The sequence below is a fragment of the Pocillopora damicornis genome, chromosome 5, assembly GCF_964200805.1.
Source record: "Pocillopora damicornis chromosome 5, jaPocDami1.2, whole genome shotgun sequence".
NCBI classification, from domain to species: Eukaryota; Metazoa; Cnidaria; class Anthozoa; order Scleractinia; family Pocilloporidae; genus Pocillopora; species Pocillopora damicornis.
In genome coordinates this window covers 15,548,119-15,573,118 of record NC_142674.1, presented here as the reverse complement: position 1 = coordinate 15,573,118, position 25,000 = coordinate 15,548,119, and the positions used below count along the sequence as shown (strand labels likewise).

At 37.8% G+C, this 25,000-nt stretch overlaps 3 protein-coding genes across 5 annotated transcripts in view; 2 read left to right on the top strand and 1 right to left on the bottom strand.

Moving 5' to 3' along the window:
• Nucleotides 1-6,017, top strand: part of LOC149045596 (uncharacterized) — a 42,298-nt gene extending 36,281 nt beyond the window's left edge. For both annotated transcript variants that reach the window (XM_089207879.1, XM_089207878.1), the window contains exons 2-4: nt 2,317-2,455; nt 4,469-4,732; nt 5,361-6,017. In XM_089207879.1, the coding sequence (XP_089064005.1) occupies nt 2,317-2,455; nt 4,469-4,732; nt 5,361-5,625 (668 nt within the window). In that variant the 3' untranslated portion in view covers nt 5,626-6,017. The remainder of the gene's footprint in view (nt 1-2,316; nt 2,456-4,468; nt 4,733-5,360) is intronic.
• A 961-nt stretch (nt 6,018-6,978) lies between these two features.
• Nucleotides 6,979-8,484, bottom strand: LOC149045595 (uncharacterized). Its single transcript, XM_089205925.1, has one exon. The coding sequence runs from the start codon at nt 8,482-8,484 to the stop codon at nt 6,979-6,981; it is 1,506 nt and encodes a 501-aa protein (XP_089062051.1).
• A 7,828-nt stretch (nt 8,485-16,312) lies between these two features.
• On the top strand, nt 16,313-20,834 carry LOC149045594 (uncharacterized). Of its 2 annotated transcripts, XM_089207875.1 has the most exons (5): nt 17,705-18,001; nt 18,390-18,460; nt 18,971-19,074; nt 19,339-19,448; nt 19,989-20,834. In XM_089207875.1, exons 3-5 carry the CDS (start codon nt 19,068-19,070, stop codon nt 20,352-20,354), a joined length of 483 nt encoding a protein of 160 aa, XP_089064001.1. In that variant the 5' UTR covers nt 17,705-18,001; nt 18,390-18,460; nt 18,971-19,067; the 3' UTR covers nt 20,355-20,834. The 2 variants fall into 2 exon arrangements, with proteins under 2 accessions (XP_089064000.1, XP_089064001.1); XM_089207874.1 differs by having other exon boundaries at nt 16,313-18,460.
• Nucleotides 20,835-25,000: the final 4,166 nt, after the last annotated feature.

The window sequence follows — 25,000 nt, the reverse complement described above, 5'->3', positions numbered from 1 at the left end:
AAATATAAAGAATCCAGGGATACCATCAAAGAAATACTGAAAGAAACAGGGCGGAATTATACTTTTCTTGAAGTTCAACAAAACAAGAACAATCCTAGTTCACTCTAGAAAGTAATCAATCGCGTTATTCCATCAAAAAACAAAGAGCCTCGACGAGTTTATACCAAAGACCTCAAGAGGTCGCCGATGAGTAAATGCCACAGGTCTTTAAGGACTCCATGATCGACTCTGCTGGAATTTTCGAAACTCCGATACGAATGCAAACAGCTCCGCTGAAAAGCAGATGCACAGTAACGTGAGACTTTGCCATCTCCTTTCAAAAGTGCATGAAGTACCCTTAACATAAATGAGCAGATGAGAGTCCAAGACAACTTTTATTCGAAAGTCAGATCAATTTCGGTATCTTGACAACTGGGATCAATATCAGTAACTGGACAACTGCCCCTCTACCCCTCCCCTAACTCAACAATAGTCAATTGACGACAAGTTAAGGTTAATGCTGGGTTAGGGGAAGGGTAGGTAACCAAAGGCTCCTTGGTGCTACCTCATGCATAGGGTTTCAACATTCAAACGTACCCTATAGATGACCGGTTGATAAATGACTTTAAAAGCGTCTCCGTAGCACTTAAAAGAAACGATGCAAAAACGCGTGATTCGTGAAATTGTAAACCAGCCTAAGGCGTGATTTGCCTCTTCAATAACCTTGAAACTTAAGATCTCCCTGAACCTTTGTTCTTAGGTACAGAGATTTGAAGACTTCTCCTTTAAATACGACAAGCGTGTGCCTGTGTGACGCGTGAATTTTTTGTGTTTACTGCTTTTGAAAGCATTGGACATTACAGTCGTTGAAAAAGTCGAGCGCGTAAGTAAACAATAGAATCACTCTGTAAACAATCAGTCTCATGAGTAAATAATTGAAAAAAAAAACCGCTCTCCGAATAGGGGAATTTTCGCTTGCATTCAACAATGTTCCAACCGATCTTCGTTCCCGTTGGGCTAGCACATAAGTCGCTGAGGAATGCCAGGAATAGTGCATCCCCGCGGCCGACTGTAAACGATTTCAAGTCGGATTTTCCGTTTTTTCCGATCGAATTAGCTCTTTTGGAGCTCAAAATGAAGGGGAACAATGCTACAGACTACTCTGCGTAAAAATAAAAAAAATTGATATCAAAGTCTTTAAAGCCACAGAATAAGCTTTCGAGTTAAACGACACTAAGATTCACTAAAGTGATGCGAATTATGGCTTAAAGGGAAAATTGAAGTTTCGGAGTTCGCGTGAGGCTTAGTGAAAATTTGACGAATCCAAGGCCCGCTAAATGTTATATTTAAATAATGAAATGTCAGAGAGTTTTTTTTTTTTAATAGAAGAGTTTGTCAAAGCGTACATTTTTCAGAATTTTCAACATGATGCTACGCAACTTCTGGCTGTGAGGTCAAGTACATAATGATCTAGGCGTGATGAAATCTATAGCGCGGGTTTCTTACCCTGAAGAAGTTCGTTTTTCGCTTTTAACGGCAAATCATAAAACTGTTTTTGAAATCTCCAATACCACATTTAAAAGATCACTTCATGGAGTTTACATAGTGGCAATGCTTTCTATGACCAGCTCAATTATTGCGACTTACGGGCGTCTAGCAAACGTACCAGTAGGTTTTCCAGACTCAATTGCTTAGCCAGCGGTGTATGAAATACGAGAAGAACTAACTTAAGCAACAGTAAAGTACAAAGATAACAAGGCAGGTAAATGAAAGGCGAACAAAGAAAGGACAACAAGAACATACGTGACAGTTAGTATACTTGTATGAAACCACATACAGACGCTCTCTAGAAAAATTTGACCAATTGGTGCGAAGCTTATTCGATCTACAAATGTTGCGTGGAGATGGAAATTAGGAAACCGCTGAAAGACTTTTCAACAGGATTCATTTTGAATCCTGGTCAAGTCTAGTTATAGGGGGGTGGGAGAATTCGAGAAAGTTATGGGAACCCAAAACGCAGTCGAGGGTTTTCATGACTTTCTTGAGCGTCTCACGGCTCCCCAACTCCAATTAGCTGAGGCTATGTAAACACGGAAAAGCCCTCTGATGTTCAAATATCATGTATTTCTTCCTATTTCTGATAAAAAAATATATTTCCGTAAATGATATATTCAAGGACTCGCCTGGTCGGCTGTTATGGGAAAATCTCAACCGGCATAGCTGTTTCGGCTTCGCTGTTTGCTGATTAACATCATTCTGGTTAATAAGAAGTTTAACTGGTTATGTCTTTTTAATTTTTATTCCCTTTTTTTTTGTTTTGTATTTAATATTATACAGTTTTTCTCGTCGGAAACGTTGCCACCTTTACTGACGTGAAAGTGGGCTCCTGTACTTTTAAGGAGAACTTCTGCAGAAATCGTAAATGCAAGACTTCTTTTCATAAAGCATTTCAGAAAGACCCAAACGCAGATTGTAGGTAAGTGGGTTTAAAGAGCGGCTTTTCCTAAAGATGTTAGCATGCCGAATACCAAACAGCTTTTGCAACAAATCTGTGGGAGTAGTGCTAGGAGTAGCATTTTTTCCAGGTCTGATTTATTTCTGTAGTTTATTATATCCGTTCGCTTAACTCTTCTCTATCCTCAGCCATTCTGATTTCTTTTTGTGAGATTTTGTCTTTTTTAAGTTCTCCTTTTTTTTACCTATCTGTTTTTCTTTCATTCTTTCTTTCTTTCTTTCTCTCTTTCTCTCTTTCTTCTTTCTTTCTTTCTTCTTTCTTTCTTTCTTTCTTTCTTCTTTCTTTCTTTCTTTCTTTCTCTCTTTCTTTCTTCTTTCTTTCTTTCTTTCTTCTTTCTTTCTTTCTCTCTTCTTGCTTTCTTTCTCTCTTTCTTTCTCTCTCTGATTTTCTTCCTTTCTCTCTTTCTTTCTTTCTTTCTTTCTTATTTTCTTTCTTTCTCTCTTTCTTTCTTTCTCTCTCTGATTTTCTTCCTTTCTCTCTTTCTTTCTTTCTCTCTTCTTTCTTTCTTTCTTTCTTCTTTCTTTCTTTCTCTCTTTCTTTCTTTCTTTCTTTCTTTCTCTCTCTGATTTTCTTCCTTTCTCTCTTTCTTTCTTTCTTTCTTTCTTTCTTTCTTATTTTCTTTCTTTCTCTCTTTCTTTCTTTCTCTCTCTGATTTTCTTCCTTTCTCTCTTTCTTTCTTTCTTTCTTCTTTCTTTCTTTCTTTCTTCTTTCTTTCTTTCTCTCTTTCTTTCTTTCTTTCTTTCTTTCTCTCTCTGATTTTCTTCCTTTCTCTCTTTCTTTCTTTCTTTCTCTCTTTCTTTCTTCTTTCTTTCTTTCTTTCTTCTTTCTTTCTTTCTCTCTTCTTGCTTTCTTTCTCTCTTTCTTTCTCTCTCTGATTTTCTTCCTTTCTCTCTTTCTTTCTTTCTTTCTTTCTTATTTTCTTTCTTTCTCTCTTTCTTTCTTTCTCTCTCTGATTTTCTTCCTTTCTCTCTTTCTTTCTTTCTCTCTTCTTTCTTTCTTTCTTTCTTCCTTCTTTCTTTCTCTCTTTCTTTCTTTCTTTCTTTCTTTCTCTCTCTGATTTTCTTCCTTTCTCTCTTTCTTTCTTTCTTTCTTTCTTATTTTCTTTCTTTCTCTCTTTCTTTCTTTCTCTCTCTGATTTTCTTCCTTTCTCTCTTTCTTTCTTTCTTTCTTCTTTCTTTCTTTCTTTCTTCTTTCTTTCTTTCTTTCTTCTTTCTTTCTTTCTCTCTTTCTTTCTTTCTTTCTTTCTTTCTCTCTCTGATTTTCTTCCTTTCTCTCTTTCTTTCTTTCTTTCTTCTTTCTTTCTTTCTTTCTTCTTTCTCTCTTTCTCTCTTTCTTTCTTTCTTTCTCACTTTCTTTCTTTCTTTCTCTCTTTCTTTCTTTCTTTCTTTCTTCCTTCTTTCTTTCTTTCTTTCTTTCTTCTTCCTTTCTTTCTTTCTTCTTTCTTTCTTTCTTCTTTCTTTCTCTCTTTCTTTCTTTCTTCTTCCTTTCTTTATTCTTTCTTTCTCTTTTTTTTCTTTCTCTCTTTCTTTCTCTCTTTCTTTCTTTCTTTCTATCTTTTTGTCTCTCTTTCTTCTTTCTTTCTTTCTTTATTTCTTTATTTCTTTCTTTCTTCTTTCTTTCTCTCTTTCTTTCTCTCTTTCTTTCTTTCTTTCTTTCTCTCTTTTTTTCTCTCTTTCTTTCTTCTTCCTTTCTTTATTCTTTCTTTCTCTTTTTTTTTCTTTCTCTCTTTCTTTCTCTCTTTCTTTCTTTCTATATTTTTGTCTCTCTTTTTTCTTTCTTTCTTTCTCTCTTTATTTCTCCCTTTCTTTGGCTCTTTCTTTCTCTCTTTCTTTCTTTCTTTCTTTCTTTCTATCTTACTTACTTTATTTCTTTCCTTTTCTTTGGAATTGAAGACACTTTTCCGCGCCGCAAAAAATACATCATACCCTCGCCGCTCGACTCTTGGCCATGATATTTTTTGTCTTATCCCTACAGAGCGGAGGCCAGCAAATTTCATAATTGTATTGTCGACGTGGCGAAGTTTTGTATGAAAGACCTATTGAGCGAAAGCCAAATCGAAGTGATAGCTAAAGCCAGCGTGGAGAAAGTTCAACTTTGTGACGGTTATTATGTGGAATCCCCCACTATGCCACCAGGCAGTACCATTTGCTCCGAATCATATAACAATGGTGTACAAAATTGCATTCGATCCTTTCAACGAAAATATATCAAGGACAAATCAGATCCTGCTCTTTGCTCGTAAGTTGAATAAATCTGCCTTTATATCTTTGATTGGAAGTGAAGTGAAATGAAGTGAAGGGGAAAGGGGAAGGAGGGGGGAGAGGGGGTGAAGGGGGATGGGGTTAATGTAACCCAGTGCCAGTTTTTGTTTGCTATCCTTGCTTGAAACATATGCGATTAATGTTGAACCCGACTTCACACCAACCAGGCAAAAGACAGAATACCTTTCAAATTGGGTAAATACACAGCTTTTTTACACAAGTTAAATGTCGCATAACAACGTTATCTTCAATATAGTCCCGTTCTTCCTCTCTTCCAATCCCTTGATTGTCATAATTGGATTCTATTGCTTTTCATCCAATTAAGATTCGAGTCCGTCATGGTAAACACTTATTTCTTTCCTCCCTTCTCCCGTCGAATTTCCTTCGATTTCTCTGACAGTTCACCTGTATTCTTTCGTATTCCTGAGTGGGTGGGATAAGGGTGAGAATTCAGTATATTGCAATGACAACTTACAATGACCAACCGAGGGCTGGACATTTTCCGCTCTTTAAAGAAGCCAGCGCGCAAAACAGTATGCCACCACTTTACTCTTTAGAGAGCTTTCACTTTTTCAAGTAATCTTCCTGAACAATTTATTTATCAGAGGATATGCTGAAACAAAGAAGTGTTTAAAGGACCTGATCGATTCTGCCTGCAACTACACAGCCGAAACCAAAAAATGGTTGGACTTCACGTCTTATGGTGTCTACAATCCTTTCTGCGCGGACAATCGGGACCCTGGGGCGACCAAAAATGATCAGTGCTATGGCGTGGTGGATGATGACAATGCAGCCGCTGGAACCAAGCCCAGCGTATTCCAGACGCTGATGTCTACTATCTTTCTGTTTTTGTTCCTCTTTAAAGCTTAAAAGACTTAAGCATCTTGTTTATCTTGATTTACAGAAGAGTTTCTAGTCTTATGGGTTTAGTTTAAACAAAATACAAAAAAAAGGCAACAACAACAGCAACAACAGTGAAGTAGAATTTTTAACATGATCACAGAAGTGCAGTTCATTTTAGAATCTGAGTTAGCAACAATTGTAAAAGTTAAGTTTTAGAAGTAACGAACTCCTGGTTTGAGTAAAATGTTTGCTTTCATGTTTCGTTATCTTTCATCTTTTTCAAATAAGAAATCATCATTTATCGACGGGCTTCTTGCCAAACAAATATCAGAGGGTGTGTTTTGGGATTACTTGAGTTAAATTTGGCAACTTTTGTTAAAGGCTTCTTTAATTTGATTAAAGATCTTTTAGTGAGAATTGTATTTCTGTGTGCAAGTGAACTTTTTTCGTACAACTGTTTCGTGTTTTCTGTGACAGAGGACAGATCCGATCTAGAGTTTTTCTTGTGCTTTACAGGTCCATTTTGTTTTCCTTTCCTTTATCCTTTGTCTTCTCCAGAATTTTCCATAATATTTATCCAGCGCAAGTGATCGCACCAAAAAACACGAATCCAACAGCTATGATACCCATAGTAAGGCGTTATATTTAACCGTCAAACGTGAAAGCTACCCCCGCTGAATGGGAAAGCTAAAATTTACAGCTTAGCAACTCAACAACGATTCGCCTTAGAAGTAACACAACTATTGTCCAGAGACGGACAACAGAGCTAGTTAAGCGGTAAAACGTTTTCTGAAATAATGGTTAAATGCGTACAGTTAATTATTGAATCATCTTTTTTTTGTGAAAAGATAGAGAGGCCGCAGCCAGGATAAAACATCTTATGAAATTTAAAAAACGATCTCTGGCTAAAACTTTTAAAAATACGAGCTTTCGGCTGTTTTCGCTACAGCCTTCAACGGGTAAAATGATAAAAAAGGTAAAAAATACTAGGTGTGAAGTACAAAGTAAAAATTAAAAATGCTGATAACTAAGAATGTTTGTTAAAGAGAATGTTGTATTGTCCGGGCAAAGGACAGGAATTGTTGTCCGCATTGGGAGTTAACTTGGAATGCCACGCTTCTAGTATTTTTCTTGTTCTGTTTGTTTTCTTTGCCTGCAGGGCCGTGAAAGTTTTCTTTGCCTGCAGGGCCGTGAAAGTTTTCTTTGCCTGCGGGGCCGTGAAAGTTTTCTTTGTCTGCGTGGCCGTGAAAGTTTCTTTGCCTGCGGGGCTGTGCAGAAAGTTTTCGTCCCCTGTGGGGCCGTGTAGGAAGTTTTTTTTTTCTTTTGCCTGAGAGGCCGTTTGGATTTATTTGCCTGCGGGGCCGTGGAAGTTTCCTTTGCTTAGGAGGCCGAGAAATTTTCTTTGTCTTCGTAGCCGCGAAAGTTGCTTTGTCTGCGGATCTTAAAACTCAAGAGAAACTTCAACAGTGGACCAATCAAAGAAAATGGCGGGAAGACATAAAGATTGGACATGGACGGAAAAACCCGCAAGTCTTGACATAAGACATTCACACCGTTGGAGTCTGGGCTTGGAAAAGGAGTAAAATGCGGCAAGGAAAACCCATCTTTGTTCTTCGTTACATTTGAGTCCAAAGACATCAAGTCAAATGAATGACCTTCAACTCCACCAAACTCTTTATCGACCCTCTCAAAAGCTGACATTGACAATTTGGAATCCACACGTGACATTGTCCTAGACGGAAAGTCGGCCACATTTTCCTTAGATGGAACATAGGATAAGTTCAACTGAACATTACGAGAAGATAGAGCAAAATAAAGTCGTTTTGTAGCTGACGTTAACTGGGGGGATCTCCTACTGCCAGACCCCTGCCACGCACCTAATACTGCCATACTGTCAATAGAAGCATCAATTCGGCAATCCTTAATTCCGTCAGGAAGAGCTTTAATAGCATAAAACAAAGCTAACATTTCCTTTGTAGAAATATCGAGACACAGTTCCTCTTGACTCCGATAATCTCGAAAAATCTGATCATCCGAAGGTGAATGAACTGCACAACCCCACCCATAACCGGACGCATCGGTAGAAATCGCAATACACACATGCTTCTCGTCTCTCCACGGAAGAGTGTCCTTCCAGTCGTCAAGGTAACGCCAATGCGAAATTTCCTCCCTCAAAGCGTCGGTCATAGACACTTGCCCATCATCCAAGCCAGAAGCGATCGCTCTACTCATTTCTCTAATGAACAATTTCGCGGCTGGAACAGCCAAAGAGAAAGATATGCATTTCCCCTGAAATCGTTGTAAAGTTTTGATCCAAACAGTTTTCTTGCAGGCAAGAATTTTCTCCCTAATTAAGGCCCAGGACTCAATCTTACGGCGCGGCACCAAAAACGATTGTCGAACGGAATCCACGATCAGACCCAAATACCCCAGGGATGTGACCGGTACAAGAACCGACTTCTTGATACCAATGGTATAACCGAGATCAACCAACACAGAAAGGACAACGAATATGGCACCTGTAGCTGCCAGCAACCTGAACTGCAAAGATCTGTCCGCTGGTAATATGGACCAAGACCCAGTCGGTCGCAAAAGCTCTCCATTTAAGCGATCGTCTATATAGAGAGAACAAGGAATCCCTTGAGCTTTCAAGAAACCTGTGGCGGCCAGACCAATGGTATGATAAACATAAGAGGAGATTTTCCATCCGAACGGAAGAGTCGTACAAACAAACCACAGGCCACCAAAACTAAACCCAAAGTATGATTGCGAGGACTCTGTCAACATCACGTGATCATACCCGGACTTGTCGTCGCACTTGGTCATGAACGATCCGTGGTAAACATACCTAGCCACTTCACTCAGTTTATCCAGGGAAAACGGCATATCTTTCATCCAAAGGTTTAGAAACCTCGCGTCAATACAAAGTCGAGGCTTCGTAGGTTCAACCGTGAGTGGCAACACAAGATGGGGGGATCATCGACACCCACTACCCCCCAGACTCTAACAGCGCCGGTTAAAACACGATTCCGAATCTCCTTGGATATAAATTCCGTAAAATTTTTATAGTTTACATGATTCGGGAAAATCTTCTTAGGTGGAACAGTAGACGAATATTTAGCTCTCTTGAAAACTCCCGAAAAAGGTCTTGAAAAACTTAAGATGTCGACTTTATTTCTAATGCAATCTAGAATACAGTTCCTCAACGGATGACCCTCAAGTACCAGCTCCCAGGCGGCTGAATTACGGTGAAGACCACCTGCCACAAAGGAAACCGGATCCCTTAAATGTAAAGTCCCCAGATCCGGAACCTTACCAGATGAGATAACACTTTCCCAACACACAGCCGCACCCCCCTGAACGGGAACCCCAGTCATATCCACCCATAGGGTCTCGTTTCTTGGTTTAATTGCCGTTGTCTGTAGTTGAAATTTCGTAAGAACGTAAAAGTTATCCACAGCAGCTTCACGCTTAGTATCACCCAAAATCTAAGGAAAAGAGGGCAAAAAGAGAGATCACCTATGGGAAGACCTGGGGTTCCCGATCAGGAGGGAGCAGCCTCAATTCGCCTGAAAACAGGTCGTCTGGTGGTCACCATATGTGATGAACCAGCAGGAGCTACTCTACCCCGATCCAGAACTTACAAGAGTGAATTAAAATTGAAACAACAACAGACACCGATTGACACAATGAAAAGGGAGCCTTTAATGCCGAGAAACACACGCCATAAATACTGGAAGCTGATCAAAAACATTGGGAAAACACCTTAATCCTGTCAATACATTCATTGTTTTTGAGGTGCCTCAACTCCTTGATTATAAGGGCGAGGCCTCTTAGACTGAGGACCTGGCTGTGGACGCGAGGAACAGAACCTCTGATAATGCCCATATAGGCCACACTGAAAATACTGGACTTGTGATCTATCCCTGCCTCTCCCCCTTGGCATGAAACGATTTGCACCAACTCCAGGCACTCGCAACGCTTTATCTACGGCAGCAATCCGCTTGAGTACCACTTCATCCTCCTTATCTCCTAAGAGGGCTTCAAGATAGCGCTTAAATTGCATGTTTGAGGCCCACATCTTATTTTGCATTGCTGTTAGCACTGCAGAATAAAATCCAGCTTTCGCGTGTTTTGTTTCCTTGGCCACAATCTTCAGATTCACTAGGTAATCAATTGCCTGGTCCTTCTGGAACAACGGAGAACGTATTAGGTGCTGTAAACCCTCCAACACTGATTCAACAGATTTCTTTTGGGAATCTTCCAACTTCTTAAGTCTCTCTAAGACACGAGCAAGATCACCCTCCTCCTATATAACAGAATTCAAAAGGCAAGATAAAAAATCACTGATCCATTCATTTCCTTTCTTTTCATTACTCAATCTCATAACTGATCAAGCACAGTATAATACAGGCTGAAAAAGAACAACACCGATTAGATTACAAGTTATGAAATATTACGTTACATTAAGTTAGATTAAACGATCATATCCTCTGATAACGATGAACGCTCCTTGCCTCACTGGCCAAAAAATGTTTTAAAAATACACAACGGCAGAGCAGTCTTTCGTTTTTTTTTTTTTTTTTTTACATACCGTACAACTTAAAGCTACCACACGTAAGCTTGCACAAGGAAATGAACGGCGACTGATGCTCAGGCATCACACTCCAACGAAGGAAAGCACGGCAACAGAACTTTCTACATCAGCAAGCAATTTCTTAAACGAGGGGCTACAAAGTAAAATTCAAGCCACAAAAACAAAAAAGGCTAAAGGAGAAAAAATTTATTCTTGCGCGCCAGCATCACACTACCACAACCGAAGGTGAACATAAGGCATTTCATTCCAAAAAACAAAATACCGAAACTATTTTCGACCCCAGAAGCACAAACAAAAAATTTTTAAATGACAGTGCAGACAAAGAAACTTTCACGGCCTCGCAAGCAAAGAAAAAAACTTTGATCCCCGCAGACAAAGAAAACTTTAACAGCCCCCGTTCACTATTGTGGTTCCAGAGTTTGTTCCTCATCGCTATTGGTGGGTTCAATTGAACGCAAGGTGTTCTGGGAAAATTTGTCTTGGTACACAGGGTGACTTGAGTGTTCTGCTATTCCCATCAAAGTCGGGTTATAGTCCAACACCTTGTCCCTTTTCTATGTGGGCGTTTCGCGTATCTCGGTTCTAGGTGTAGAGTCGGGCTCATTGTTTGTTTCGTTTTTGTTCCCTACAGACATTGCCTAGAGTTCCGAAGTTATTCACTCCCTGCGTTGCGTGCCCACGATGCTCACATCCGAACGATGAGGATTTCAATTTCTGTCAGAAATGTGGTTATGTTAGACGTGCTACAATCCAAGGACCAATAAAGAAATTGGATATTGATGAAGGCAGCATTGCCCAACGAGTACAGGAGTTGAATGAGCAACGTAGTTCGTCTCGTTATTCTAAACAGAAATCAGCTCTGGAATTGGAGTTTATGAATTTTCTGGGAAACTTGTCAGTCCCCAAGTCTTTGTCGTCAGCGCTTCCTTCGGATGTTATTGCGTTCCTTGTGTGGAAGGATGGAAAGGGAAGGACACGAGTTCATAGACAGGATTGTCACACCTGGGGAGGTAATGCGGGGCTAGATTGTGAGTGCCCTAAACGTTTGGCATTTGGGACTATAGATTCACTGATTGGCAAGTTGCGTGCTATGTTTGCAGAGAGTGGTCGAGGCGCAGAATGGCAGTCTTTGTTAGGTGTAGGTAATCCAGCTTCTTGTAGGTCAGTTAAGAATTATTTGAGTAATGTGCGAGAAGAACAACTAAAGACTAGGGTAACTCCACGCCAGGCAGAGCCTATCTTAGTGAACGATTTGTTGGTTATCTCTGAATTCATTAGAGCCCTTTTGTTGCATTCTTTGACTTTGCGCGCAATTCAGATTTTTATGTATGCCCGCGATCAGGCTTTATTTAAGGCATTTTTTTTTTGCTGGTGATAGAGCAGCTGATTTGTTACAAGTAAAAGTATCTGATGTTTTACGTTTCTCGGATAATTCTGGTTTGTTGTTCAATCATGTTTGGACAAAGTCTCTCAGGTCAGGTGACGCAAATGTGTTTGCCTTTAAGCGGGGATCTAATCCTTTGATTTGTCCTGTCCGGGGTTTGGAAATGTATTTTGATCTGTGTAAGCTGTTAGGTATTAACCTTGCGCCAGATTTCCTTTTTCGCTCTATTTCAAAATCTGGCGGAGTTTGTTTCAGCCATTTGGAGTCTTCGGCGGCTCAAGCGCGATTGAGTTTTTATGTTTCCGCGCTAGTTGGGAAGTTATCTAGTAGTCATTTAACAGTTCATGGGTTTCGCAGTGGGGCGGCTGTATCTCAGTGAAATCATGGACCACATTGGCTGGAAATCTAGTAAGACGGCGCTTCACTATATCAAACTTAAGCAAGTAGTGAATCCAGCAGGCGCGGCGGCTAAACTAGCGGATCTCCCTTTACAAGCGGGGCAGGACTACAAACATCAGGATCATCTTGTGGGATTCTCCCAAGCTTTTTCATGAATTTATTTTATTGAAGTTTTGAACTATTATAGTATAGCTTATTGTTAATGATTAGATATAGTATGTATTAAGTAAGGATTGGAAAGAGGATTAAAGAGTTCTTTGTGTCTCTTTTCTTAGGGTGTGTGATTGTTCATTTCATATGAGTGTGGGTGTAGGCTTGGGAAGGCCAGAGCGATTCTCCATACCTTATTACCATCTCATGAATAACAATTCCTAGGGAGGAATATAACACTATGCTAACTCAATTAGCATTGGTAATTAGTCCCTAGGGATTTTGGATATAATAGATTGTTTTGTATCACTCCTTGTCACTTCACTTGAGGCCCTGGGCTGTGTTCTGCGCATCGAAGCGTTTTCCCACCCACCCCATCCCCGGTCGGATTGATCCGTCTCACCATCACCCCTTCGCCTGGCTTGGGCTTTCCCGGCCAGAGCGATTCTCCATACCTTATTACCATCTCATGAATAACAATTCCTAGGGAGGAATACTACACTGTAGCTAACTAAAGGCCGTTTGCACTTGGATTTCTGCCAAAGGCACTTGCATGCCAAAATTTTGCTGAAAATCGTAAAATCAATGAAACGTCACGTCATTGCAAACTTTCCCGGCAACTTTTCCCAGTTCAGGATCTAAACATCTACAGAGTTTAGCCGCTCGATTTGTGGTCGCATGGGCTGGAGGGCAATTTAGAAATAGTTTGTCCGAAAAAAATTACAAAAATTGCGAAAATTCTTGTGAAATTAAACAATTACTGATTTATCACATAAAAGGCAAAATTTTTGAGGGAATTGCATTCGCGCACGATGTCTGCGCGATGTCGCCCTTTCAATGCTTCCAAAAATGTCAAAACAAACGTAACTGACCAAGTGATTCAATGAACAATTTATTTTAAAAATTCAGTTAAAAACTTTACATGGCTTCAATCGTAGTTAAACTGTAATCCATAAATCGTTGCCGCAAACAGCAAACAAGCTCAATCAAAATCAGCTTTAAGTAATCATGCCCTCTTGATTACCAAAAGTGCCCTCGTACTGTACGATACGTTAATTATTCTCAATTTGATTGACATTTATATGGGATTTCGTTTATTTATACATAACTAAATAAACCTGTATGTATCACGTGTTTTATCGTCCCATATATGGCATTGTTCCACGTGCTTACAACGGGACGTTGGGTGTGTTTCCTTCGAATAAGCTGAGAGTTGTGAGTGGGAGTCAATCGAAGCGAAGTAGCAAAATTGTTGAATCAAGGGAATAAATCGTGAGTTGATAAGGAAGCGTGGTACAGCTCTTTTACGTTTTCGACAAAAGTAAAAATTGCCTTCTGTCTCAGCCAATCAGCATTCAATAATTTTGCCCCGCATGTGATAACTTAGAAAACGCTTCAAGCGTATAGCCTTTATAAACCTATCGTCTACTTAAGGTTTATACCAAAGCTTTTTCCGTTTATGAAGCATGTAAGCTAGATCCAAAATTTTGTTGTTTTCGCCGACAAATTCCACGCAGCTATAAACTCTTTAAGTCCCACAAATGACCAAGAGAGAATTTCTCCTTACAGTGTCAACGCAGTGACAAGCAGACAAGTGATTAGAATGAAGAAAGATAGAGATTAGGGAATTTTTAGTTGATCCAATACCAAATTCTCCAAACTAACATCATAAGAATCAAATGGCAGACAATAAGGAGAATTACTGATGAGATCTTAAAGGTTGTTAAGGCCTTTCATCGGAACTTTTGTAGAAATTTCTTATTTCATTATTATTATTATTTTTTTTTTTGTGGAAATTTTTTATTTTTCATGTGTGGTAAAAACTAGATCAGTTATTCACTTCCGTGACGTAAAAGAGGTTGGTATTTACCGAGCGGTGCATTCTCTTCATCTTCACTTCGGTCAAAATACTGTTTGCTATTTCAATTTGCAACTATTCCAACGAGTCTTCCGGAATTTAATTGCGAACGAATCTTTCACTTCATCATATTTTGCTCATAGTAGTGCATACTGTATGCAGTTATACACATGCATACCTCCCAAACGGTTTCCTTGACACTTGACCAAAAGAGAATGAATTCTACTTTAGACACATATACCGGAGAAGGTTTCTTGTTAAGCTTGAACGACAATAGCGCGAAGGATTTTAAGTTCTCAAGAGACACGCAAAGGTTAAAACGTTAAGGTTCGGTAAAGTCACAAACCTTTTATTTTACACTGAGAAAACTCATATTGCATCTTTTATAGTCAGAAAAATAAATGGAGTAGTGACAGTGCAGTTTTTTTTCTGTTGAAAAACTAACACTATTTGATCCCTTTAATTCTCCAATTAATTATGGCATTAAAGAAAAAAACATGTCATGCAACGCTGGGTATTTACGCGAGTTGTGCCGTATTTTGACGAGCCCGCAGGGCGAGTAAGAATACAAACAACGACTAAAAATACTCAGCTATACTACACTCCAAAACGTCGCATAAAATATTCATTATCTTATTCCTTCTTTTTCTGCTAAGTCTTTCTCTGCTCATGGAGCAGAGATAGGAAAATACGGACCGCGCTAAGAATTCGTTACCATTGCCCTCTGAGAAAAAAATAAACATGAGTGTGCGATCGGTCTAAACACATCACGTGAGCGAATATTCCCAAACTAAAACTGGGGATTATCCGAGAACATCACCCAAATTTTATCCCCCAATTTTCAAATCTGACGTTCATTACGATAAGTCATCGTTTAAAATTTAATTCCAGATGAGAGGACTTTTTATGGTTGTTACAGAAGAGGGGAAATATTTGTTTGTTCATATAATCGTTCCTGAGAACACTCACAAGAAAACATCTCATGCAACGAATATCAAGCTGTTCGTAAATTCTTTAATTTTGGCTCATTTTCCCAAACCAAAATTATCAGTCAATAGAATGCAATTTCAACTTAAAACGTTGTCAGAACGTCGTCCCAAGGTTCCAGACCTAGTCAATTCTTCCCCACCCTCCCTACCCCCGGACTGGTGCCTAAATCCCCTTGAAGAAACTCTTCTACAGCCACTGCTGAAGAGTTTTGTTACAACTTTTTTATCTAAAATGAAACAATGAAGGGCTAGAAAATAAACTAATATATTAAATATTTAAATAATAAATAATTGGGTGGACAGAATGGTTGTGGGGGTGACTGGAGGTTATCACTAGAGCCAGTTTGGATAATTGTAAAATTGATCAAGGAAATTTTACAATTGTCGAGGAATGTCATAAACCGATAGCTGACTAAGGACAAAAAGCTTGCAAATAGAACTAGTAACCAAATATGATTCAAACGATGCTTTACAGGAAAGTTTGGCAGGGGCGTCCAAATCTGCGAAGAGGGGTCCATATCTGCTAACGGATTTTGACAAGGGAGTCTAAACGCTACCGGATTTGGCTGGCCAACAGCTTCTAAACCGCACAAATGTCACGCTCTGTTCTTTGCACGTAACACAAGGATCCGATTATTAACAACTAAAAAACTCGACTCAACCAGACGTGCAAACAGAGTGGCACTCTTAATAGATCGCATTCTGAGCGGAGATCGTTTCCACAACATACAAAATAAAGATGACTTTCTTCAGCATTTGAAGATGTCTGGCTTCTAGCCTCTAAATCGCACTAATGTCACGCTCTAGTCTCTGCACGTGACACAAGGATCCGATTACTAACGACTAAAGAAAAAAAATTGACACAATCAGACGCGTAAACAGAGTGGCCCTCTTAACAGATCGCAGTCTGAGCGGAGATCGATTCGACAACATACAAAATGAGGATCACTTTCTTCAGAATTTCATTTTCCTTTGGTAAGTTAATTCACCTTTTCAGTCGATTTTCAGATTATTAATGGTGTATTGTGGTTTGGGTGCAAAGCATTTACAGATGGGCATGTAATTTAAACAGAGGCTGCCAGTGCGCAAGCAAATAAACCGGACCTTACAGACAATTTTTTCTGTGTGATATGTGTTTCACTGATGCTGTTGGCTTCTTTTCAGTATTTCCGGTGTTCAGTTATTTGCGATGGCTTCGCTTCTAATTTTTCTATCGAGCCTTAACTCTTCTTTAGCAGATTTATGTACATTGTTCGTCGCCCTGGAGCGATGAGGTTGTGTGTTTCCCTAACTCGCTCGGTTGCCTAATTCGTTCACAGAGTTGGCAGAGGGACTTTACACTGGGTAAAATGCCAAATTTTAGTGTCATTTAAGTAAAATTAAACAACTATTAAACCCAAAGACAAATTTAAGCCATGTTTACTAAACTTAAACATGACTTAAAAATGTACCTTTGTTTAGGCGAGGTTTAAGCATTCTTAAATGCAAATTAAATCGACATTGAGATTTAAGCTATGTTTAAGTCATTTTAACCGTACTTAAATCCTTTGAAGGATTTAGGGTTACTTTAAACCACCTTAAATCTAACGTTAAACCTATTGGGGAGATTTAAGGTCTAGTTAAAGGAGCCTTAAATACAACATTAAATTTATCATAATATTTATGCCGTGTTTAAGGACCTTAAAAACACATCAAATCTTTTGGTGTACACCAAGTCTACTTTATTGACATAATCTCTCACCAGAACCAGAAACCATACGAGAGCAGCCTCCAGCAACCTTCAATGAATTAATCATAGATTAATATTAATATTATGTATTTAGTAAAGCCACAATATTTCAAGCTACTGATTTTATTGCTTTTTCAATTCTTTGGGTAATGAAACTGTGTTTGTTGATTGTGAACAAGAGACTTGATTTCTTGTGTTGGAAACTGTTTCACTAAAGGAAGGTGGTTGCACAGGGAATTTGACTAACCTGAGCAAATAAGGTACATTTCTTCAAAACCATATAATTTTAGTATATACCAAACCAGTGGACAGTGTTTTTTGCATGCTCTGATTGGCTACTCAAACTCAGGATAGTACATGCATGTGCTATCCACTTCCCAGCTTAAGCTGAAGTGTGAAAAACTTTTTTTTGCAGTGTTCTGAGATATAAATTTATAATTCGTTTATCTCACTGGTTTGGTGTATACTTCACAGCTCATTAAATATCCACCACCACTAAGGGGAATAATATTTATTGTTAAATATATTAAAAACAACAACGACATGTGAATGTAGATTGATGTTAATAACTGGCTGGTAAAATAATGGCACGGCGTGGAATAGGGCAAACTGCCATGAGTTTTACATTGTCAAGAGTTAAATAAGCTCCAGCAAAAAGACTGTGTATCCTATAAACAGGCAAAAAGTAGCTTGATGCTCTAGGTTCAAAGTTATTTGCGTCCCACACACAAAGGGTATTAAAACTTCCCAAGCATTGGTTTTGCTGAACAAGGAAACCGGGGTTTCTGAGCATGAAGTAAACAGCTCTGAACTGCAAACGTCACCAGACATCTCTAACTGAACGTTGAAAAGCGCGCGTTTGTATCGAGGACGCGGTATGTCTCGTCCCCAGAGTGAGGCCGAGATCCTTATGCGCATGACAAATACCGTATGAACGCCAATCAAATGTCCAAAACTATAATCGCGGGATATTTGATCTTTCACTGTCGTTCGTTCACTCGGTCGAGTTTCGTTTCGTTGCGGGCACGTGTTTGGATTCTTTCTCGATAGGATGATGGCTGCAAACGATCCAGTTCAAGAGAGACAGCTTGTTCTTATGGAAAGAATGAGTAGAAGGATTGATTCGATTCTCGAAGGGCAAAAGAAACTAGAAGATACGAATGCAGTCCTTCGGCAAGAAAATGCAAAGCTGAAGAACCAACTTGCGAGTCTGGAAGGGCAGGCAAAGAAGAAAGGCAACAAACGTTCTAAAAGCTCTCGCAGAGAATCAAATGTTGTGATTCCAAATGACTTAAGGGTAAATATTCTTTAATTACTTTAAGGATATAAATTTTTTCAACTTTAGTACCGTTAAGTTGTGTTTGAGAGTTTCAGTTGCGGTGTATCAGAAGCATAAAACGTGTCTTCAAAGACACCGCCATTCCGCCATCACGCGTGTTCTGTGTTAACTTAAAGCACAATATGTGTAGATGTTGGTTCTAGTGCTTATCACAAAGTTGGAACATCCTTGTGCTGAATTCTTGTGCCTATTTTGCAAGCATTTAGCAAAAATACTGTTTACCCAGTTTAAAATTCCACTGTGTACTGTTTACCCAAAAACCCTGCTGACCCTGATTAAAGAAATAAACAAGTTTGTGGTTTGAATTGACTTTTGACATATGATGTTCTTCCATATTATCTTCCAGAAACGGTTTCGGTTCATCTACAAAAAGATGGTAGAAAAAAAAGTGACACAAGGTTTCATCATTGATGAGGAGTATGTTATTTTTTTACCATACATAAGATGATGTATTTAAATAGCAAGGCACTAAGAGAGATGGCATGCAAGATATTAGAATTAAAACTTTACCACCAAGAACTAAATATCTCTCTGACCAACTTCTTCTAAGGGACTGTTAGTTATCTGTTTTGAGGCCAGTGTTTAGAGTCTGGGGCCAGTGTAAAATATTCAAATTGGGAGTAGGGGGTGGTAAACTTTTAGAATCTGTTATTTCAACTATTATGTTGCTGATAGATTAATACATGCAAATTTTTGTTTTGAGAAATCTTTTCCCTCCAGGAACCAGAAATCCTAATGTCAGTTTGAAGGTGTAAAAAGCATGTAGCTTCTGCACTGTACCAGCAGTGATTAGAAAATTGTCCCTCTTGTATAACTGCTTTACTTGAATTATTATTTCCTTTTTTGGCTGAATAATAATAATAATATTATTATAACTGCCTCTGGCTATTGTTTAAAACAAAAATAACATTCTCATTTTTATTACAGTCCACAGTCAGAGAGAAACTAGAGTATTTTTACAAAAGTGAAAGAAGTACTGAAAAAAGAGCATGGAGGAGAAAGCTGCCTATGGACTGACTTACAAATGGAAGGTATTACATTACAGGAATCAAGTTTTAATGTTGTGTGCAAGTTAGAACAAGAAACATTTACCTTGTGCAAAATCAAACAAATTTTCTGAAATATGTTGGACAGAAAACTTAAAAACTAAGAGGGAAAACACAATATTACCATCATTAATTCTTTTAATTAATATATATCCATAAGCTGATGTTACATATACTCATAGACTTGTCATTGTATTGTAATTTTAGGATATCATGCAGCGATAATAATTATTGTTTTTAACTCAACAGCTCAGTTTTATCGGTACTTCAAAACAACTAAAGAAAGAGAGCAGAGGATAAGAAAAGGGAAAAATGAAGAGCATAAAGAAAAGTGCAAAAGGAGCAGGCGTTTGCTAAATGTAAGGACTAGCTAAGTTGTCTTGCTTTTGCCATGCTAAACCTATATTCAAGAATAAATTTTCAAGATAGTGTGGCTGAAGCATGGCTTCTGAATCAAACGTTTCAATTCAGTTTGACAACAAGTGTTGTTTAATACTGTGGCAAATTTGTGCATGGCATTGTACCACAATACAATGTGGGATAATATACAGCAACAAAAAATGAAACAATGCCATGCACAAATTTGTCATACACTGTAAGTAGGACTGGTATGTTTACAACTGGTGTACAAATACACATTAATTAGGAAAGTCAAACTTGCTGGTAGTTAACCAAATAACATGGGTTTGCTTTAATTTAGTACTGTTTTGTAGCATGAATTTTTTTCTGGGAGTTCTATTTATTGCTGATTGTTATTTTCATATTTTATATCTTTTGTGGGATATCATTTTGAGTTAGAAAAGTATTTCTATTTGACAATGAATTATATGTTTCATAGATATAATTTGGTCTGGTTATTAACTAAATAATGACTAAATTGTTGCTTTTTGTTCCATTAGAAACTGGAAAGGCGTCAGTCATCCTATGAGATGCTACAAGCTTCTATGACACCAAAAGAAAAACAGTATTATAGTGAAATCCTTTACATTGATTATATGAGTAGCAAAGAATCGGATTATGAGGAGCAAGAAGATTTCATTACTGGTGAAAAAGAAAAGAAACTGGCAAGATATGTAACCAAGAAGCTATCATGGGAAAGAAAAAGCTTGACAAATGCAAAAGCCAGGCTAGACAGAACCTACAAAAATAATTTGACCCCCCATGCCAGGGCAATGGCTAAGCCAAGGAGTGTTGGTGGCATGTCGGAGAGGCCTGCACCTGCTGGCCCACTTTGGGCTGTCAGGCAGATAAACAAAGAGTCGTGATTGAAAAAATACTTAACACTTTTTTTACTTTTTATTCATTTATTTATCATGTATTTAATGGCAAACTGAAGTAATTGTTTTGTTAGAACAAATTATTGTCATCTAGATCACAGGGATAGTTTCTTCCAAGTATTGTTAAATTTATTGACTTATGATGGGGAAAATTTGTTCCTGTCAAGCATAAATAAGCTAGGTATGTGTGACATTTTAACCCTTTAACTCCCAAGATCTGATTGGTAACTATCCTCTCTAGCTGCTACATATTTCCCTGTAACTTAGTTATGAGAATCTGGTGTGATATCAAGACAAAGACCTATACCTGATAAGTTTGAGAATTCTCATTATCTCTTTGCTGGATAAGTTCAAGATATTTTAGGGAGAAGTTACTTAATCACTCCTGGGAGTTAAAGGGTTAATTACAAATAGGCAGTAGCTTTAAGAATGTGTACCAGTGAATTTAAAATAAAAGAAACTTGAAACATATATTGTTTAGTGTGATATGTGACCTGGTGGGTGGCAGTTTAGTAATGAAACAACAAAACAATAATATTTCACTGATTTCACAAATTTGATTCAAAACTAAAATAAGCAACAAATTTTGAGCAGATTAATTTGCATTAAATGGTACTTTGACAACATGAAATGTTTGAGCTCTGTTTACTTCAATTAAACAGTACTTAAACATACAGGAATGTTTTGGACACATTTAATGTGCACTTAAACCTGCATTAAGTTTTAGCCTTAAGATAGTATAAGCCAGGTTTAAGTCCAACTTAAATCTAGGTATAAGTGACTTAAACATCAACTTAAACTTATTAAACCTGAGTTTAAGACAGGATTAATCCATGTTTAAGGACACCTAAATATATCTTTTCTCCATGTGTTAGTTGATCCACTGGCATTTTAAAATTTCACTTTCTTGTTAAAATATTCCTTCAGAACTTTTGTTAAAAGCACTCGCGAGATCGCTAATTTGAGTAATTTTCGATCAGCTATTTCTTGGAAACGAGTCTTAATTAAAATAGAATGTCTGAACAATCATTCACACGTTTTATTGACTTCACTCCCCCTTATTTTAATTCAGTCTGAAATGTATTATCTACGAAGAAAACTGTTTATATGGCATTGTCTGGGATCTTTAAATTTTTGGTCAAATTAACTGAAATAAAGGTACCTTTGGAAGGCATAGAGTGTTTTATTCCAAGAATCCTAATTCGTCATGTCTTTCCACGAAACATGCGATAGCTCGTCGCATGATGACTGCACAAGTAATTCAGAGAAACATTTACAGTGGTTTTCCTTTGATAGCCTCCCTGGAAATGAGCAATATTTGTATCATTTTTCTCGCTCTAGAACGTCGAGGTTGCATGTTCGCGCTCAGTTGCGTATTTCGATCACCAAGTTGGCTTGATGACTTTCGTGGATCCACCAGCATTCTAAAAAAATTCACTCTCTTGTGAATATGTGTATTCAGACTTTTTTTTAAAACACTCAAGAGATTGCCAGTTAGAATAATATCTATCCTCTCTCATCGGCTAGCGATTTCTAAGAAACGAGTATATCGCATGTCTGGAAAATCCTTTCTCACTTTCTATTTCACTCCAGTTTATTTACATCGGCAGGCAACTTATTATGAAGAAAATAGAGTGTTTTGATGACACTTTCTCGGTTCTATAAACTGTAGGTAAAATTAACTGAAGTAAAGGTACCTCCAAGAATCCAAGAGCGTCATCTCTTTCCGCGAAGTGCACGAAAGCTCTTTGCATTATGACTGCAAAACAATTCAAAGAAACATAAAGAGTAGATTCCTTAAATAGCTTCCCAGGAAATAAGATTTTATGAAAATAGTGGCTTCATAATATTTCAAGGAAGAATTTTTGTTAAAGAAAGGCTTGCTTCCAGAGCCCATCAAGAGACTGCAGCGAGGGCAGACGAGCTATGTTTAAATTGTTATTGTGCCCACGAAACCTGATGTCACTTGAATAACAAGATATAGTCACAAAACACGCTTTCCGTGGGTTGTTGAGTTAGTATGAGTTCTTTTGGAAAGGAAATCTAAACAAGTGTTTTTTTCTGGATAAAGAATTTATTGAGGCCTATCGAAGGACTATAAAAAGTAAAATGAAATCAGTGTTAAGGGGAGAGCCTTGAGCGTTTACATTTCGCAGAAAAAAGGAAAAAAAAAAAAGTCGAACCACAAGGGAACAACAAAGTCACGAAATGCAAACACGATATTCAAAACAATAACCTGGAATGCTAATTTAGGGTCATAAAAACAGTCGTGATACGGCGTTAGACTGACAATCCAACGAGTCGACGATATTATTCATCAGAAAATACAATCATCGCTATCGCATGGGAGTCTAGCAGGAAAAGAGTAAATTTTTTCAATTACGTGAAATAATCCATAAGTACAACAGGTTTTTAAGGTCATATTTTAAATGACCCATCGTTTGAAATTCAGTTTTTATTGTTTTAAGTTTCATAATCCACAAGAAATTCAACGACAGTTTGATCAAAGGCTTCTTGAGGCCACCTGATAAATATGAATGTACCGGTTAATATATAGATTTAGCCAAGCCTAAAAGCGGAGCTCTTATTAGTTTATTTTCCAGCCCTACATTACACTGAATAAAAACTGTAATAAACCAATCTACTGGCAAGTCTTTGTATTACATTTCAACCCAACCATTTCCTCAACATATAAACACTATTACAATTTAATTAGCCAGGGAAATGGAAAACTTGTGGCACATACACCATGTTTGAAATGCTATGACCATAGAGGAAGACAAGAGGGCCTACATGTCTGTATCATTAATTTGCTAATCACTCCTGTTGGCAATGTTTTGATGAGGTTGGGCTATCAAGGCAAAGGAACTGAGGATTTTTGATGTACAATGGTAAGATGTACAATGACAGGTTCAAGAAATTTTCACAACTAACTTTCAAGGTTAGCCTACCTGGAACAATCATCTTGAACTGATGATGCCCAACAGAACTATCTGTAGTAAGAGGGCAGGCTTTCCTTTCTTCATTTAAAGAAATAATGATGTTATCATCTTTCCACAAGCTCAGTGGAGAGTGTGAATGAGACTGATAGTGTCTTTGTTACCTAAATAAAAATTTAATATCCAGAGCCAGGATAAAAAGTCAGACACGGTCTGCAAAACTCTCTTACATTAATTTTTTTTAACCAATTAAGCTAATGCCTTACATTCTTGCTTTGTGATTATGTGGATGTCAATTACTGGTAATTTAACTTTTATGCATCAATATACAAAAAAATGTTCTCTTCATCTATGTGCCCAGAACATTACAGGGGAGGAGGTAGGTTAAACTAAACACATGAATTAAAATAAGAGGGCCCCATTAATTTCAGTCCTAATTAAAGGAGGATGCTTGTTTTTCCAGATTCCCACCCTTTTATACTCACGTATCTTGTGACCAATTCCTTATTTCAATGTTCAGTTTGGGTAGGACCATTGGTAAGAAACACCATGCATTAATGAAAGCTTGAGGTAGTGTATTTAATGCAATCTGAATAATAATATTCATGTTACAGTATGGTAACTTACACAGAAAAATTATACAATCACACAATTCCAAACAAAGGAAGTCAGGTTATTGACTTGCCTGCTTCAACTTTTGAGGGCTTATGGTACAGAGAATAGACATAGTAAACAGCTACAATTGATACAAAGTTGAAAGTTTGAAAGCTAAAAGATATACATGACAATCATCAGACCCTATGCATCCTAGCAAAAGAAGGGTCATTTACCACCATACCTTCTCCCAAATGTTCATGCCTACAGGAAATCATTTATTTTTGTCTTTAGCTGGTACTGTATTTACAATAGTTCTGCCATCACAAATGCATTTTCTAAAGTTATCTCATAGCACATGACTGGACAGGTCAAGTGGAAGGTTCCTGCATGGGACTAACTTTTCAATTACCTCAGCAAACTGTAATCATCAGAACTGCAAGCCATGGTGTATTTACCAAGTGTTCAAGTTTCCAAATTAGTTACCTCGTTCTTACAGTGGAGTTCAGTCCTTTTTAGGCTATGAAATCATCAAATGTTACTCACATATTCAAATAATTACCTGAATCAAAAGTTATAATCTATTTTTAATAACCTGCTACCTTTAACTGTGATCCAGGAATAGTAAATGGTATTGAATTAGAAAGGAAAAGTGTTCTTGAAACATTCCACATTAAATGAAATTTTGTTATGAATGTTAATTGTGATTTCAACAAAAACATCTGTGAAGCTATAACAATTACCTTTCCAGGTAAACAAACCATAATGAAGCATGATATGAATAAGTTTAATCTCACCCAGTCTGAATGTAGAATCCAAAATCTAATTAACTTACTGGTGAATAGGAAAAAGCTCAATGTGTTTTTCCTGTCTCTGTCATTCTAAATATCATAAATCAATCAATCAGTGTGATTTTTTTAATGATGTGTGCTTTTTCTTATGTACGGCTTTTTTACGTACCTATTTTTTACCAGCGGACATCTGAGAAGAATGAAGTGTACACTGACAATTTGACACAATGCAGGCAAACCCTACAACTGATTAACCCTTTAACTCCCATGAGTGACCAAGGCAGAATTTCTCCTAACAGTATCAATACAA

Bases quoted from the DNA above. Each gene is read 5' to 3' on its own strand.
- LOC149045594 (XM_089207874.1), top strand. The intron at 19,449-19,988 runs GTAAGGACTAGC...TTGTTCCATTAG, and splicing joins GGAGCAGGCGTTTGCTAAAT to AAACTGGAAAGGCGTCAGTC.
- LOC149045595 (XM_089205925.1), bottom strand. From the start codon at position 8,484: ATGCCGTTTTCCCTGGATAAACTGAGTGAAGTGGCTAGGTATGTTTAC.